Source organism: Siphateles boraxobius, unplaced genomic scaffold (genome assembly GCF_051911475.1).
Source record: "Siphateles boraxobius isolate OS27281-9 unplaced genomic scaffold, OSU_SipBor_1 130, whole genome shotgun sequence".
NCBI classification, from domain to species: Eukaryota; Metazoa; Chordata; class Actinopteri; order Cypriniformes; family Leuciscidae; genus Siphateles; species Siphateles boraxobius.
In genome coordinates, this window is record NW_027508734.1 from 5,193,584 (window position 1) to 5,207,500 (window position 13,917).

Here is a 13,917-nt window from a genome sequence, read left to right on the forward strand (position 1 = left end):
GACGGTAAAACATAACCAGTTTAACGAGAAAGGGGCCCCACTAAGGGCAATGCAGAGAAGTTGCTGCGTCTTTATATTAACATTCCTGATTGTTTGAATGATCAGCCCTCGGGGGCCTCCTTAAAATGCGGGGCACCAGGCAATTGCCTGGCTTGCCTGCCCTATTGGGGCGGCTCTGTGTGTGTGTGTGTGTTTTGAAGGAAGACAGGTACTCCAGAGACGCACAGAATAAAAACATGGACAGATGTGAGGCAACAAAGAGCCAATCACCTTCCAGGATCAGTGTTTGTGCTGAAGGTCATGGAAGATCATTCATGTAATGAGAAGCGCTGTGGAGGTGTGTGTGTGTGGTGTGTATTATAAGGTGTCCTCTTAGACAAGGTCAGATGTGCATACAAGAGTGTGTCTTTGTCTGTGAGCAGAATATGGTAAGAAGCTTCATTAGACCTCATTTATCTATCTATCTATCTATCTATCTATCTATCTATCTATCTATCTATCTATCTATCTATCTATCTATCTATCTATCTATCTATCTGTCTGTCTGTCTGTCTGTCTGTCTGTCTGTCTGTCTGTCTGTCTGTCTGTCTGTCTGTCTGTCTGTCTGTCTGTCTGTCTGTCTATCTATCTGTCTATCTGTCTGTCTGTCTGTCTGTCTGTCTGTCTGTCTGTCTGTCTGTATTTCTATCTGTCTATCTATCTATCTGTCTGTCTATCTATCTGTCTGTCTGTCTGTCTGTCTGTCTGTCTGTCTTTCTGTATTTCTATCTGTCTATCTATCTATCTGTCTGTCTGTCTGTCTGTCTGTCTGTCTGTCTGTCTGTCTGTCTGTCTATATGTCTATCTATATATCTGTCTGTCTGTCTATCTGTCTGTCTGTCTGTCTGTCTGTCTATATATCAATCTATATATCTGTCTGTCTATCTGTTTGTCTGTCTGTATTTTATTACTGATTAATACTGATTTATTGATTATGGAATTATTTATTTACTTTTTAGTGACTTGTTTATTTATTACTCAATTAATTATTCATTTATGCATATTTTATTATTATTATTTTAAATCGCATCATTAATACATTACCTGATTCTCCTCCTAAAACAGTAGTCCAGGCTTTTGGACAGCTGCACAGCTCTAGTTGTGTGTTATCATTGAAGTATTTTTGTGAGCCTGTAAACAGAAAATACAACCTTCACATGATTTCTTCTTCTGAGGCCTCCGGTGAGTTTTCTGCTGTCGACGGCTGCGCTGCTCCTTTAATATCTCATGACAGCGAGCAAAAGCGTCCCGCAGTCCTGTGAAGCGTTATCTTCATAGATCTGAAGACCGACCCAGACAGCGATCAGATCTCGTCTCCACACCTGTGTGTGAAACTGTGACCAAACAAATCACACACACACACACACACGCACGCACGCGCACACACACACACACACACACACACACATACACACACACACACACACACACACACACACACACACACACACACACACACACACACACACTCACACACACACACACACACACACACACTCACTCACTCTCAGAGAAGAGGCCCTCACGTTGCACGGGCAGCTGTGTGTGATTGATGACGTGTGTTTTCTGTAGCTGAAGGGTCACTGTAGTGTTACGGGCTGAGGCTTTGACCTCTGTGTGTGTGTGTGTGTGTGTGTGTGTGTGTGTGTGTGTGTGTGTGTGTGTGTGTGTGTGTGTGTGTGTGTGTGTGTGTGTGTGTGTGTGTGTGTGTGTGTGTGACAGCTGACACTTCAGTGACGAGACGAGACCAAGAATACACTAACAGAACATTCACAAACTAGCGCTCGAAAGTTTGAGCTCAGCAATATTTTCATGTAAGAAATGAATACTTTTATTCAGCAGGGAAGCATTAAATGCATCAAAAGTGACAGAAAAGACATTCATAATGTTACCAAAGATTTAAATTTCAAATAAATGCTTTTTTTTTAAGTTTTTTTCAACATTGATTATAATCAGAAATGTTTCTTGAGCAGCAAATCAGCATATTATTATGTTTCTGAAGGATCATGTGACACTGGAGACTGGAGTAATGATGCTGAAAATTCAGCTTTGATCGCAGGAATAAAATACTTTTTACTAGGTATTCACATAGAAAACTGTTATTTTAAATTGTAAAAATATTTCACAATATTACTGTATTTTTGATCAAAAGAATTCTGCCTTGAGCAGAAAATACTAACTGACCTCATGTACATGGTGTATTTATAGAATACCGTTTATTTATCAATGATTTATCTTACATTTATTTATGTTTTACTGACTTTAAACATATTTTTATTACACTTTTTATTTTTAAATCACATCAATAATAGAACGCCCATAACATTATCAATATAAAACCATCGTTTACTGATATGTACTTAGTCTGTGATGCAGCTGTCAGATTCAATTCAGTCGCTCTTTCATCTTTCATCTTTCAATCTTACATTACACTGTGCCTCATTTTACAAAACAAAATGCTCCGAACAAACATATAGTCGTGATGTATAATTATTCGTCGATGTCCTGCTATGGAGGCGGGCGTATGCAAATGTATTTGCCCATGTGATGTCACAGGTCAGCCAATATCAAAACAAGCTGTTTTTGGAGCTTGATTAAATAAATGCTTTGTTTATTACTAGAGGACGTTTTTAGTTATGAAACTTGCAGGATGTTTTGAAACACTTCTTGTATGCCAGAAGATCAAGGCATGTTTGATTTCTCATGACCCCTTTAAATGTAAAAAATGCCAATATATGTGTTAGGAATGTTTTTTTTAAGGTTATGGTGTAATTATAGTGTTTATCTTCATGTGAGAGGTGCGTTAGAAGTGTGAAACACTGTAAGATGAATTTGAGAGATGATCAGTTGTGTTCATATGTTTATTGGATTTTTATAACCGTAGCAGTAGCCGTCCATCGAGACTTTATGAACCCGTACAGCTGTCATCTTCAGCTTTATTACTGTAATAACCTGATTTATGGAAGATAAACTCATGTGGCTTCCCTCACACACACACACTAAAGCGGTTAGGTTAATTTATTATTAATCAAAGAAACAAGCTCGAATGTTCAGTGTGGTTCACGTGTGTGAGGTTTTAGTGTGTTGTGCTGAAACACACGTCCATCTGATGCATGTTTCATATGTTGAGTGTATTTAATGTGTTTTTATTTAGTGTATTTAATGTGGAGCTTGCGTCTAAGAGTTTGACTCTGATCATTGTCAGAAACGAACATGTCTTCAATTCCCCGCTGATGTCGGTGTTTAATATTAATTTAGTTTACGTTGCTCGTGTTCCTGCTCAAGCACGCCATACTAAAAGCCCTGCTCTCTTTCTGTGCTTGTGTAGCATTCATTCAGCTGCAGCGTTTCTGTCCCAGCGTTTACAGATCCTGATGAGAAACCAGCTTCAGTTTCTGGTCATCCGTGACACTTGAACTTGTGACGTCGAATGAAGGCTGTGATTCAACCTTCATGAACACTGAGGTTTTCTCAGTTGCAGTGTTGTTGTTTTTTAGGGTTTTTCTGCAATGTAGCCTACATTTCACAATGAATAATTGTGTCTTTGCTGTTAAGCACTAATGTCACAATGTTTCGCTTCCGTTGCACAGTGACCAGAGGCTGGTGAATGTTAGACCCGAGTGTGTGCTGAAGTCAGTGTTTAGACCCGAGTGTTTGCTGAAGTCTGTGTTTAGACCCGAGTGTGTGCTGAAGTCTGTGTTTAGACCCGAGTGTGTGCTGAAGTCAGTGTTTAGACCCGAGTGTGTGCTGAAGTCAGTGTTTAGACTCGAGTGCGTGCTGAAGTCAGTGTTTAGACCCGAGTGTTTAGACCGGAGTGTGTGCTGAAGTCTGTGTTTAGACGCGAGTATGTGCTGAAGTCGGTGTTTAGACTCGAGTGCGTGCTGAAGTCAGTGTTTAGACCCGAGTGTTTAGACCGGAGTGTGTGCTGAAGTCTGTGTTTAGACGCGAGTATGTGCTGAAGTCGGTGTTTAGACCCGAGTGTGTGCTGAAGTCAGTGTTTAGACCCGAGTGTGTGCTGAAGTCAGTGTTTAGACCCCTTAGTGTGTGCTGAAGTCGGTGTTTAGACCCGAGTGTGTGCTGAAGTCGGTGTTTAGACCCGAGTGTGTGCTGAAGTCAGTGTTTAGACCCGAGTGTGTGCTGTAGTCAGTGTTTAGACCCGAGTGTGTGCTGAAGTCTGGTTTTAGACCCGAGTGTGTGCTGAAGTCAGTGTTTAGACCCGAGTGTGTGCTAAAGTCAGTGTTTAGACCCGAGTGTGTGTTGAAGTCAGTGTTTAGACCCCTTAGTGTGTGCTGAAGTCGGTGTTTAGACCCGAGTGTGTGCTGAAGTCAGTGTTTAGACCCGAGTGTGTGCTGAAGTCTGTGTTTAGACCCGAGTGTGTGCTGAAGTCAGTGTTTAGACCCGAGTGCGTGCTGAAGTCAGTGTTTAGACCCGAGTGTTTAGACCGGAGTGTGTGCTGAAGTCTGTGTTTAGACGCGAGTATGTGCTGAAGTCGGTGTTTAGACCCGAGTGTGTGCTGAAGTCAGTGTTTAGACCCGAGTGTGTGCTGAAGTCAGTGTTTAGACCCCTTAGTGTGTGCTGAAGTCGGTGTTTAGACCCGAGTGTGTGCTGAAGTCGGTGTTTAGACCCGAGTGTGTGCTGAAGTCAGTGTTTAGACCCGAGTGTGTGCTGTAGTCAGTGTTTAGACCCGAGTGTGTGCTGAAGTCAGTGTTTAGACCCCTTAGTGTGTGCTGAAGTCGGTGTTTAGACCCGAGTGTGTGCTGAAGTCAGTGTTTAGACCCGAGTGTGTGCTGAAGTCAGTGTTTAGACTCGAGTGCGTGCTGAAGTCAGTGTTTAGACCCGAGTGTTTAGACCGGAGTGTGTGCTGAAGTCTGTGTTTAGACGCGAGTATGTGCTGAAGTCGGTGTTTAGACCCGAGTGTGTGCTGAAGTCAGTGTTTAGACCCGAGTGTGTGCTGAAGTCAGTGTTTAGACCCCTTAGTGTGTGCTGAAGTCGGTGTTTAGACCCGAGTGTGTGCTGAAGTCGGTGTTTAGACCCGAGTGTGTGCTGAAGTCAGTGTTTAGACCCGAGTGTGTGCTGTAGTCAGTGTTTAGACCGGAGTGTGTGCTGAAGTCTGGTTTTAGACCCGAGTGTGTGCTGAAGTCAGTGTTTAGACCCGAGTGTGTGCTAAAGTCAGTGTTTAGACCCGAGTGTGTGTTGAAGTCAGTGTTTAGACCCCTTAGTGTGTGCTGAAGTCGGTGTTTAGACCCGAGTGTGTGCTGAAGTCAGTGTTTAGACCCGAGTGTGTGCTGAAGTCGGTGTTTAGACCCGAGTGTGTGCTGAAGTCAGTGTTTAGACCCGAGTGCGTGCTGAAGTCAGTGTTTAGACCCGAGTGTTTAGACCGGAGTGTGTGCTGAAGTCTGTGTTTAGACGCGAGTATGTGCTGAAGTCGGTGTTTAGACCCGAGTGTGTGCTGAAGTCAGTGTTTAGACCCGAGTGTGTGCTGAAGTCAGTGTTTAGACCCCTTAGTGTGTGCTGAAGTCGGTGTTTAGACCCGAGTGTGTGCTGAAGTCGGTGTTTAGACCCGAGTGTGTGCTGAAGTCAGTGTTTAGACCCGAGTGTGTGCTGTAGTCAGTGTTTAGACCCGAGTGTGTGCTGAAGTCAGTGTTTAGACCCCTTAGTGTGTGCTGAAGTCGGTGTTTAGACCCGAGTGTGTGCTGAAGTCAGTGTTTAGACCCGAGTGTGTGCTGTAGTCAGTGTTTAGACCCGAGTGTGTGCTGAAGTCAGTGTTTAGACCCGAGTGTGTGCTGAAGTCTCTGTTTAGACCCGAGTGTGTGCTGAAGTCTGGTTTTAGACCCGAGTGTGTGCTGAAGTCAGTGTTTAGACCCGAGTGTGTGCTGAAGTCAGTGTTTAGACCCGAGTGTGTGCTGAAGTCAGTGTTTAGACCCGAGTGTGTGCTGAAGTCACTGTTTAGACCCGAGTGTGTGCTGAAGTCTGGTTTTAGACCCGAGTGTGTGCTGAAGTCAGTGTTTAGACCCGAGTGTGTGCTGAAGTCAGTGTTTAGACCCGAGTGTGTGCTGCTGAAGTCAGTGTTTAGACCCCTTAGTGTGTGCTGAAGTCGGTGTTTAGACCCGAGTGTGTGATGAAGTCAGTGTTTAGACCCGAGTGTGTGCTGAAGTCGGTGTTTAGACCCGAGTGTGTGCTGAAGTCAGTGTTTAGACCCGAGTGTGTGCTGAAGTCAGTGTTTAGACCCGAGTGTGTGCTGAAGTCAGTGTTTAGACCCGAGTGTGTGCTGTAGTCAGTATTTAGGAGTGACTGAGTAAACACTACTAACAGCATTGTTCAGGAGCTGTTTTCCAAATGCTGCAATAATCACTGTCCTCAACATGTTTACTGTTTACATCTCGCAATTCTGACTTTTTATCTCAGAATTGTGTGATATAAACTTCAATTGCGAGTTATAAAGTCAGAATTGCGAGTTATTAATTCAGAATTGTGAGATATAAACTCGAAATTCGGACTTTTTTCTCAGAATTGCATGTTTATATCTCGCGATTCTGACTTTACAACACGCAATTAGGAGATATAATTGTGAGATATAAACTTGCAATTCTGAGAAAAAAAACATTTTTTTCCTTAGAATTCGACTTTATAACTCGTTTATATATCGCAACAATTCTGAGAAAAGATGTCAGAATTGTGAGATATAAACTTGCAAATGCGTGTTATAAAGTCAGAGTTGCGATAAAAAAAAGACAGAATTGCAACTTTATAACTCACAATTCCAAAAAATATAATCAGAATTGCAGGATGTAAAAATGTTCTATTCTGTGGCCGAAACAAGCTTCCATACATTATAAAGGGGCGGGGCCTGGTTGAGTGAGTTAGTAGTGTGTTGAAACTGGCGGCTATGGTAAGGGGCGGGGCATTTCCCAAACACACTCGAAGCGCTTGACCAATCACAACACACTGCTCTAGCCGACAAATCAGAGCACAGTGTGCTTTTCAGAAGGAGGGGCTTCATAGAGACCGGAACTAAACAGTGCGTTACTGACACACTGGGAATAGAGGAGCTGCAACAGTGGAGAATATGAGGAAAATAATGTGTTTTGAACATTCAAGCATTAAAAACTATTCTAATAGAGCTCAAAAACAACATAACAGGTATAACAGGTCTCTTTTAAATGAAGCATTTGATCAAAAATGGCATTCATGAAGCTACCATTTCAAGGAGCTGTATTTGCATGATAAACATAAAACATATGTTTTATATTAATAAACCACCTCGATTAATTTTTTTATCATCTTCACTCTGCTGATATTGTCTGTCTTTTCTCTGTCTTTACTCTGAGGATGGTTTGATTTGTTTTTGTTTATTTTATTTATATACTTCCGTTTTGCACTGATGGAAAAATTCAAACACACGCCTTTGATGATTGATATAAAACTAAATGGTGTATTGAATGCTGACGTGTGAAAATGCACATCGCCCACCTGAGGTTGTGCACGCGTGTGTGTGTGCGCGTGTCTGATGATTGTCGTCGGGTCAATATCTGTTTTAGGTTGTTATTGATCTGTATGACAGCAGCTCTTGTCAGACTCAGAAGAGCCTTTATTTCAAGAGTCACTGTAAATAATTCCACTGTAAATGTTCATATCTGTCACGATAAAGCTGTGCTTCACCACACGACACAACTAGATCAGTCCCATTACAATTGATCGATACTGATTCAATTTCTCATAGTCTCTCTTGTCTTGTGTGTCCGCAGACTCTTCAATCTGACCCTGAAGAAGCTGGTCATGCTGAAGGAGCTGGATAAAGATCTGACGTCTGTGGTCATCGCTGTCAAACTCCAGGTGCTTTACTCATTCTGCTCAAATTACGCATCAAACTTAAACGGACCCCGTTTACTTAGTCAGTGCTCACACTTGTCATGTTTGGTTCGATTAAAGGTCCCAAAACTGAACTTTCCTGGCTTTTTTCATGATAACAGAGGTCTAGGGTCTATGAAACTACCATATGAGTTTCAAAACAGTCGATCCACAGACAAAGGCAAACAGCTGCATAAAGTAGCTGTGCCTTTTCACAAGCTGTTGTGACTTCCGTATAAATGTGATGTCAGAACTACTCAGTCTCCACCTCTCAAATGTTGCGTCACTCAGGAATCAACAGGCCAATCAGAAGAGAGGCTCATGATTATTGAGTAGACATGCCAAAATCGAGCTGTTCTTGGCAGAGCTCCTGAGAAAGGAGCTGTAAACATATATTGAGATGGTTTTTGGATACTTATACCGCAAATATATATTCTTAAGGACATCAAAACCTAAAATAAAACTTCACAAAGTTGTACAATATGGGACCTTTAAAACAAACTCTGGTGCGATTGCTCTGTTAGTAAGTGTAAGTGTGAACGCTGCCGTCTGAACCCTGGAGCAAACAAGCAGACCGAGACACTCAAAAGATGGGATTCAAACGAACTCTGATGCGGTTCAGCTGAAATATGAACACAACACGGACCAAAGATATCTAAATGAACCAAAAACAGGATTCGATGTCACAAGATGTGATCCTAAAAAGGACAGAACGCCTGTTTTTTTCTCGTAATAGTCGCGATGTTGCCCATCACAGTTCAGTACAGGCACCAGAACCGCGTCTCCTCACAGCAGATCTGTGTGTGTGACGGAGGGATTCCTGTCGCTGTTTTGACTCCATTAAACATTTTATAATCTCTTCACGAGTTCTCAGATGGCCAGAATACCATCATATGTAGCATCGCACAAACAGCGAGTGTTTAGCCCAGAACACAGCATTGTTTTGGATGTTTGGAAGTTCTGTTGCAAAATATACATAATAAAAGCCGACCAATCGGGTTGTGAACATATCCGTATGCCTTTAGGTTCAGTGTTAGATGCCAATGTGAATGTTAAGCCGACCAGGACTAAATGTTTTTTGGTCTGGACCAAACGAACCAAGCAAACCGAACTACAAGTGTGAACACTCCCTTAGACTCGCATTCCTGGCCTTATTGTGAACGATTCCTCAGTGCACTTTATTTGAAACGACAGCAAAATAATATTAGCCAATCATATCACAGCCCACTTTTTACCATCCATTTCTCACCCAGTGCTCGTTGCGTCTCTCTCAAAATTACATCACATTATGGAAGTCAAACTTGTCAGAAATGCTGCATTGTTGTTTTTTAGTTTGTCACTTTTGATCGAGTACCTTTCACACTACTGTTCAAAAGTTTAGGGTCAGTAAATATACATTTTTTTTTAAAGAAATTAATGCATTTATTCATCAAAGATGAATTAAATTGGCCAAAAGTGACAGTAAAGACATGTATAATTTTTAAATAAGAACAAATAAATGCTGTTCTTTTGAACTTTCTGTCCATCAAAATGTACACACAAATATTAAACTGTTTTCATCATTGATAATAATCAGAATATTTCTTAAGCATCAAATCAGCATATTATAATGATTTCTGAAGGATCATGTGACACTGAAGACTGGAGTAATGATGCTGGAAATTCAGCTTTGATCACAGGAATAAATTACAGTTTACTATATACTAAATAATACTTCACAATTTTACTGCTTTTACTGTATTTTTTCTTTTGAACACTAGCGTAAATACCAAGGAAGGTTTTATTTTTATTTTTTAAAGGTTTGCGTTTTCTGCTCTCTCATTTCGATCTTAAAGACCCAACGCCCCCCTCCGTGTAATGATGTTCACCATCTGTCCTCTCTTCTCCCTCAGGGCTCAAAGCGAATCCTTCGTTCCAATGAAATCCTGTTGCCATCGAGCGGCCAGACGGAAACAGACCTGCAGCTCACCTTCTCCTTACAGGTGTGTGTGACACAAGATCTCTCTGACAGAATCCCGTCCGATTGCCTAAACCAAACACTCTTCTTCTCCTCAGTATCCTCACTTTCTGAAGCGAGACGCCAACAAGCTTCAGATCATGTTGCAGAGGAGGAAGAGGTACAAGAACCGAACCATCCTGGGCTACAAGACCCTGGCGCTCGGTCTCATCAACATGGCAGAGGTGAACCTCTCCTTACACACTATAAAGTGCACTCAGGGTTTGAAAGTCCCAGAGTGAAGATTTAGTTGCACATGTGAGTGATTTACTCGCATTCAGGGTTTGTAAATTAACACGTTGTCAGATGTTGTAACGTTGTCAAATCACTGACCAATTTGGCCGATTACTTATTATATTTACTCACTTTGCTGGGCAAGTTCGTTTAAGAAATCTGCACAGATTTACAGTGGGGGTTCAATCTTCAACTGGCAGGAGCCGCCACTGGCATGTCACGTGATCCGTCAGCAGCAGCTGGCAGTCTGCCTTGGCAAGTTTCAGAAACCATTGATTTTTGGCAGTTTTTGTGTTTTGTGTTCCTCCCTCTCTAGCACATTTAAAGGGATAGTTCACCCAAAAATGAAAATTCTGTCAGTATTTATTCACCCTCTGTTCTAACCCCGTAAGACCTTCGTTCATCTTCAGAACACGAATTAAGATATTTTTGATGAAATCTGAGAGCTGGATCACTCCTCCATAGGCTTCTAAGGGATTGACACTTGCCAGCCCCGAAAAGTTATTAAAGACATCGTTAAAATAGTCCAAGTGACTACAGTGGCTCAATCTTAAGTTTATCAAGCGACGAGAATACTTTTTGTGCGCAAAAACAAACTAAATAATGACTTTATTTCAACTATTGATTTCCTTCTATGTGGGCCTCGAGTCAGTTAACGTAGTGTGATTGCGTAAAGCTACGTCACACGTAGGCTCACTATTGGCCGACGCTGGTCATGTGGGTGATGCGTGTGACGTACAACAACAGAAGCTTACGCTATTACACTAGTGAACTGACTCGAGGCCCACAGAGAAGGACATGAATAGTTGAAATAAAGTCGTTATTTTGATTGAGCCACTGTTGTCACTTGGACTATTTTAACGATGTCTTTAATAACTTTTCGGGGCTGGCAAGTGTCAATCCCTTAGAAGCCTATGGAGGAGTGATCCAGCTCTCAGATTCAATCAAAAATATCTTAATTCGTGTTCCGAAGATGAACGAAGGTCTTACAGGGTTGAACAACATGAGGGTGAGTAAATACTGACATAAATTTCATTTTTGGGTGAACTATCCCTTTAATATGCATTAGTTGATAGATTATGTACTTTTGTATGATTGATGTTTTGGGGCCGGTTATCCCAATTAAAGCAGTCAAATGGCCGTGATCACGACTGGTTGTTTACGCGACGCCACGGTTGAACTGCGAGTATAACTCTGTGATTTTACAGTTTTAAGTTGACTTTCTTTAATTGAATTATTAAAAAATATTGCTGTATATATTGTCCTGTTGTCGCAGAAAATGCTCAAAGCAATGACAAAGATTCATGTCATTGGGATTAATTCACGTTTTAATAGGCTACTCTGCATCTACATTATTACACAACTTTTTACACAACGATTAAAATCGTCACAACTAGCGGTATCCATACAAACTAGATTAATTTCCTTAGAATAAGAGGCAGGTAACAGTAGCGTCAGTAAGCAACCGGTCGTTATCACGGCCAGTTGACTGCTTTAATTGGGATGACTGGCCCCAAAACATCAATCATACAAAAGAACATAATCATATCAACAGATGCATATTAAATGTGCTAGAGAGGGAGGAACACAAAACACAAAAACTGGCAAAAATAAATGGTTTCTGAAACTTGCCAAGGCAGACTGCCAGCCGCTGCTGACGGATCACGTGACATGCCAGTGGCGGCTCCTGCCAGCTGAAGATTGAACCCCCACTCCGGATTTAGTGCAAACACTCAACTCGTGAGTCATAATGATATATTAAATACAGTGTATTGCGCAGAATCTGCTCATATCTGGCTTACTTGAATATGACCGTCACTACACAACAAATGCGTAGTCACAAACGCTTGTTCATTTACACTGAAGCAATAGCGAAGATAAAAAAGCATTTGGTTAACAGAAAAGACATTATTTTCCAACATCCTACTTTATTTATTTATTTATTTATTTATTTATTTATTTATTTATTTATTTATTTATTTTTGCTGTTCTTTGTACTGTATAAATAAGTTTTTGGTGAAAAGGATGAGGATGAAAGAGGAAGGGAAGAGATGGCTGGATGACAGGATTTTGTTTGAATAAGAAATTAATGTATGAAAGCAAAATTTATAATACTTGTGCGATGTGCCCGTGCAAAATCAGTTTTTGTGTGTGTTTTTAGTAATTGTTGGTTTGGCGTTTTTAGTGCTCATTGTTACAATTAAACAGCAAAAGTTCAGTGACATTTTTATTTGTGCATGGTAGAAAGCAAACACTGATACTGACATAATGACATACAATATAAATGGAAAATTGAACTACACGATTGAGGGAGCAGCGACACCGTGAACTCCGAGAAAACGCTATGCTTGAGCAAACAGTTTGTGAATAGCTACTACAAATGATGGCCGTGAATAAAATATAATATTAAGAAGTAAACAGTGTAGCTGACTTAATGTTTAGCTGTTAATGTGTGAATAAAATATAATATTAAGAAGTAAACAGTGTAGCTGACTTAATGTTTAGCTGTTAATGTCAGAATGTTTATTTTTAAACCACAACCTTCTAAGTGCTTCTTTTACCGATATATTTACCGATATCTTTTGCATTTCTAATCCAAACAACCTCAAACTTGGCACTGCACTTACTCGTGCCCGTAGCAAGACACCTGTCAAGTTTGAAATCCATCGGACTAACGGTTCGAGAGATATGCGAGTAACAGACACACAGACAGACGTTCCTGTAATTTATATATAGATATATACGTTTTTTCCCGGCTAGTAGAAGTACACTATATCGGGATGAGTGAACGAGTGGTGTGTGTGTGTTGTCAGGTGATGCAGCACCCCACGGAGGGCGCTCAGGTTCTGGGTTTGCACAGTCAGCTGAAGGAGGTGTCCGTCCCGGTGGCCGAGATCAGAGTTTACTCTCTGTCCAGTCAGCCCATCGACCACGAGGGACCCAAAGCCAAGATGAACGGTGAGGGACCAGTTCACTGGGCTGGTGTAGCGATCGACCAATCACAGGGTTCGCACAAGGTGTTTTAAGTGCTTGAAGTCCTGGAAAAACCCTTGAAAACAGCCATATTTATGAAGAGGTACTAAAGTGCTTTACTTATGACCCTGGACCACAACCAGTCACATGTCGCACAGGTATATTTGTGGCAATAGCCAACAATACATTGTATGGGTCAAAATTATTGATTTTTCTTTTATGTAAAAAATCATTAGGATATTAAGTAAAGATCATGTTCCATGAAGATATTTTGTGAATTTCCTATGGTTATTATATAAACAGGGTTCACACAGGTCCTTAAAATCCTTGAAAGTTTGTGAATCTGAAAAAAAAAAAAAAAAGTAAGGCCCTGGAAAGTTCTTGAAAATCAACATACATAATACGGGTCCTTGAAAGTGCTTGAATTAACTTTGTGCAAGAAGTTTTCTGGAAAAAAATTCCATATTATTCCCTCCGGTCCACTAATGTGATATTTCGCCAGCACTTCGTGGCCTATGCATACTAGCTTGTTTGATTTATGTTAGTTACTCACATTTACGCGTTGCGTTAAGTGTTTCCCTCGTGAGGTGCTTTGTGTTGTAGGTTGCCATGACGTTCACGCGCGCGAAACTACTACAATGGTACGTCAACGTTTCACAGACACACGTGAAACATTGCAAAAATAGGCTTAAACGATGTAACCTTGCTCTCACTTAAAATGTGTCCCCACATTAAGTCCTTGAATTTCAGGGTATTGGACCTGGAAAGTCCTTGAATTAAAAGTTAACCGAGGTGTGGGAACCCTGATAAACTAAATATTTTTGTGA

At 41.1% G+C, this 13,917-nt stretch overlaps 1 protein-coding gene across 2 annotated transcripts in view; it reads left to right on the forward strand.

The window, feature by feature from the left end:
* The window catches only part of pacs1b (phosphofurin acidic cluster sorting protein 1b), a 74,702-nt gene that overhangs the window by 31,972 nt on the left and 28,813 nt on the right, over window positions 1-13,917 (forward strand). For both annotated transcript variants that reach the window (XM_077227535.1, XM_077227536.1), the window contains exons 2-5: window positions 7,785-7,872; window positions 9,780-9,869; window positions 9,943-10,068; window positions 12,931-13,075. In XM_077227535.1, coding sequence (XP_077083650.1) covers window positions 7,785-7,872; window positions 9,780-9,869; window positions 9,943-10,068; window positions 12,931-13,075 — 449 coding nt within the window. The remainder of the gene's footprint in view (window positions 1-7,784; window positions 7,873-9,779; window positions 9,870-9,942; window positions 10,069-12,930; window positions 13,076-13,917) is intronic.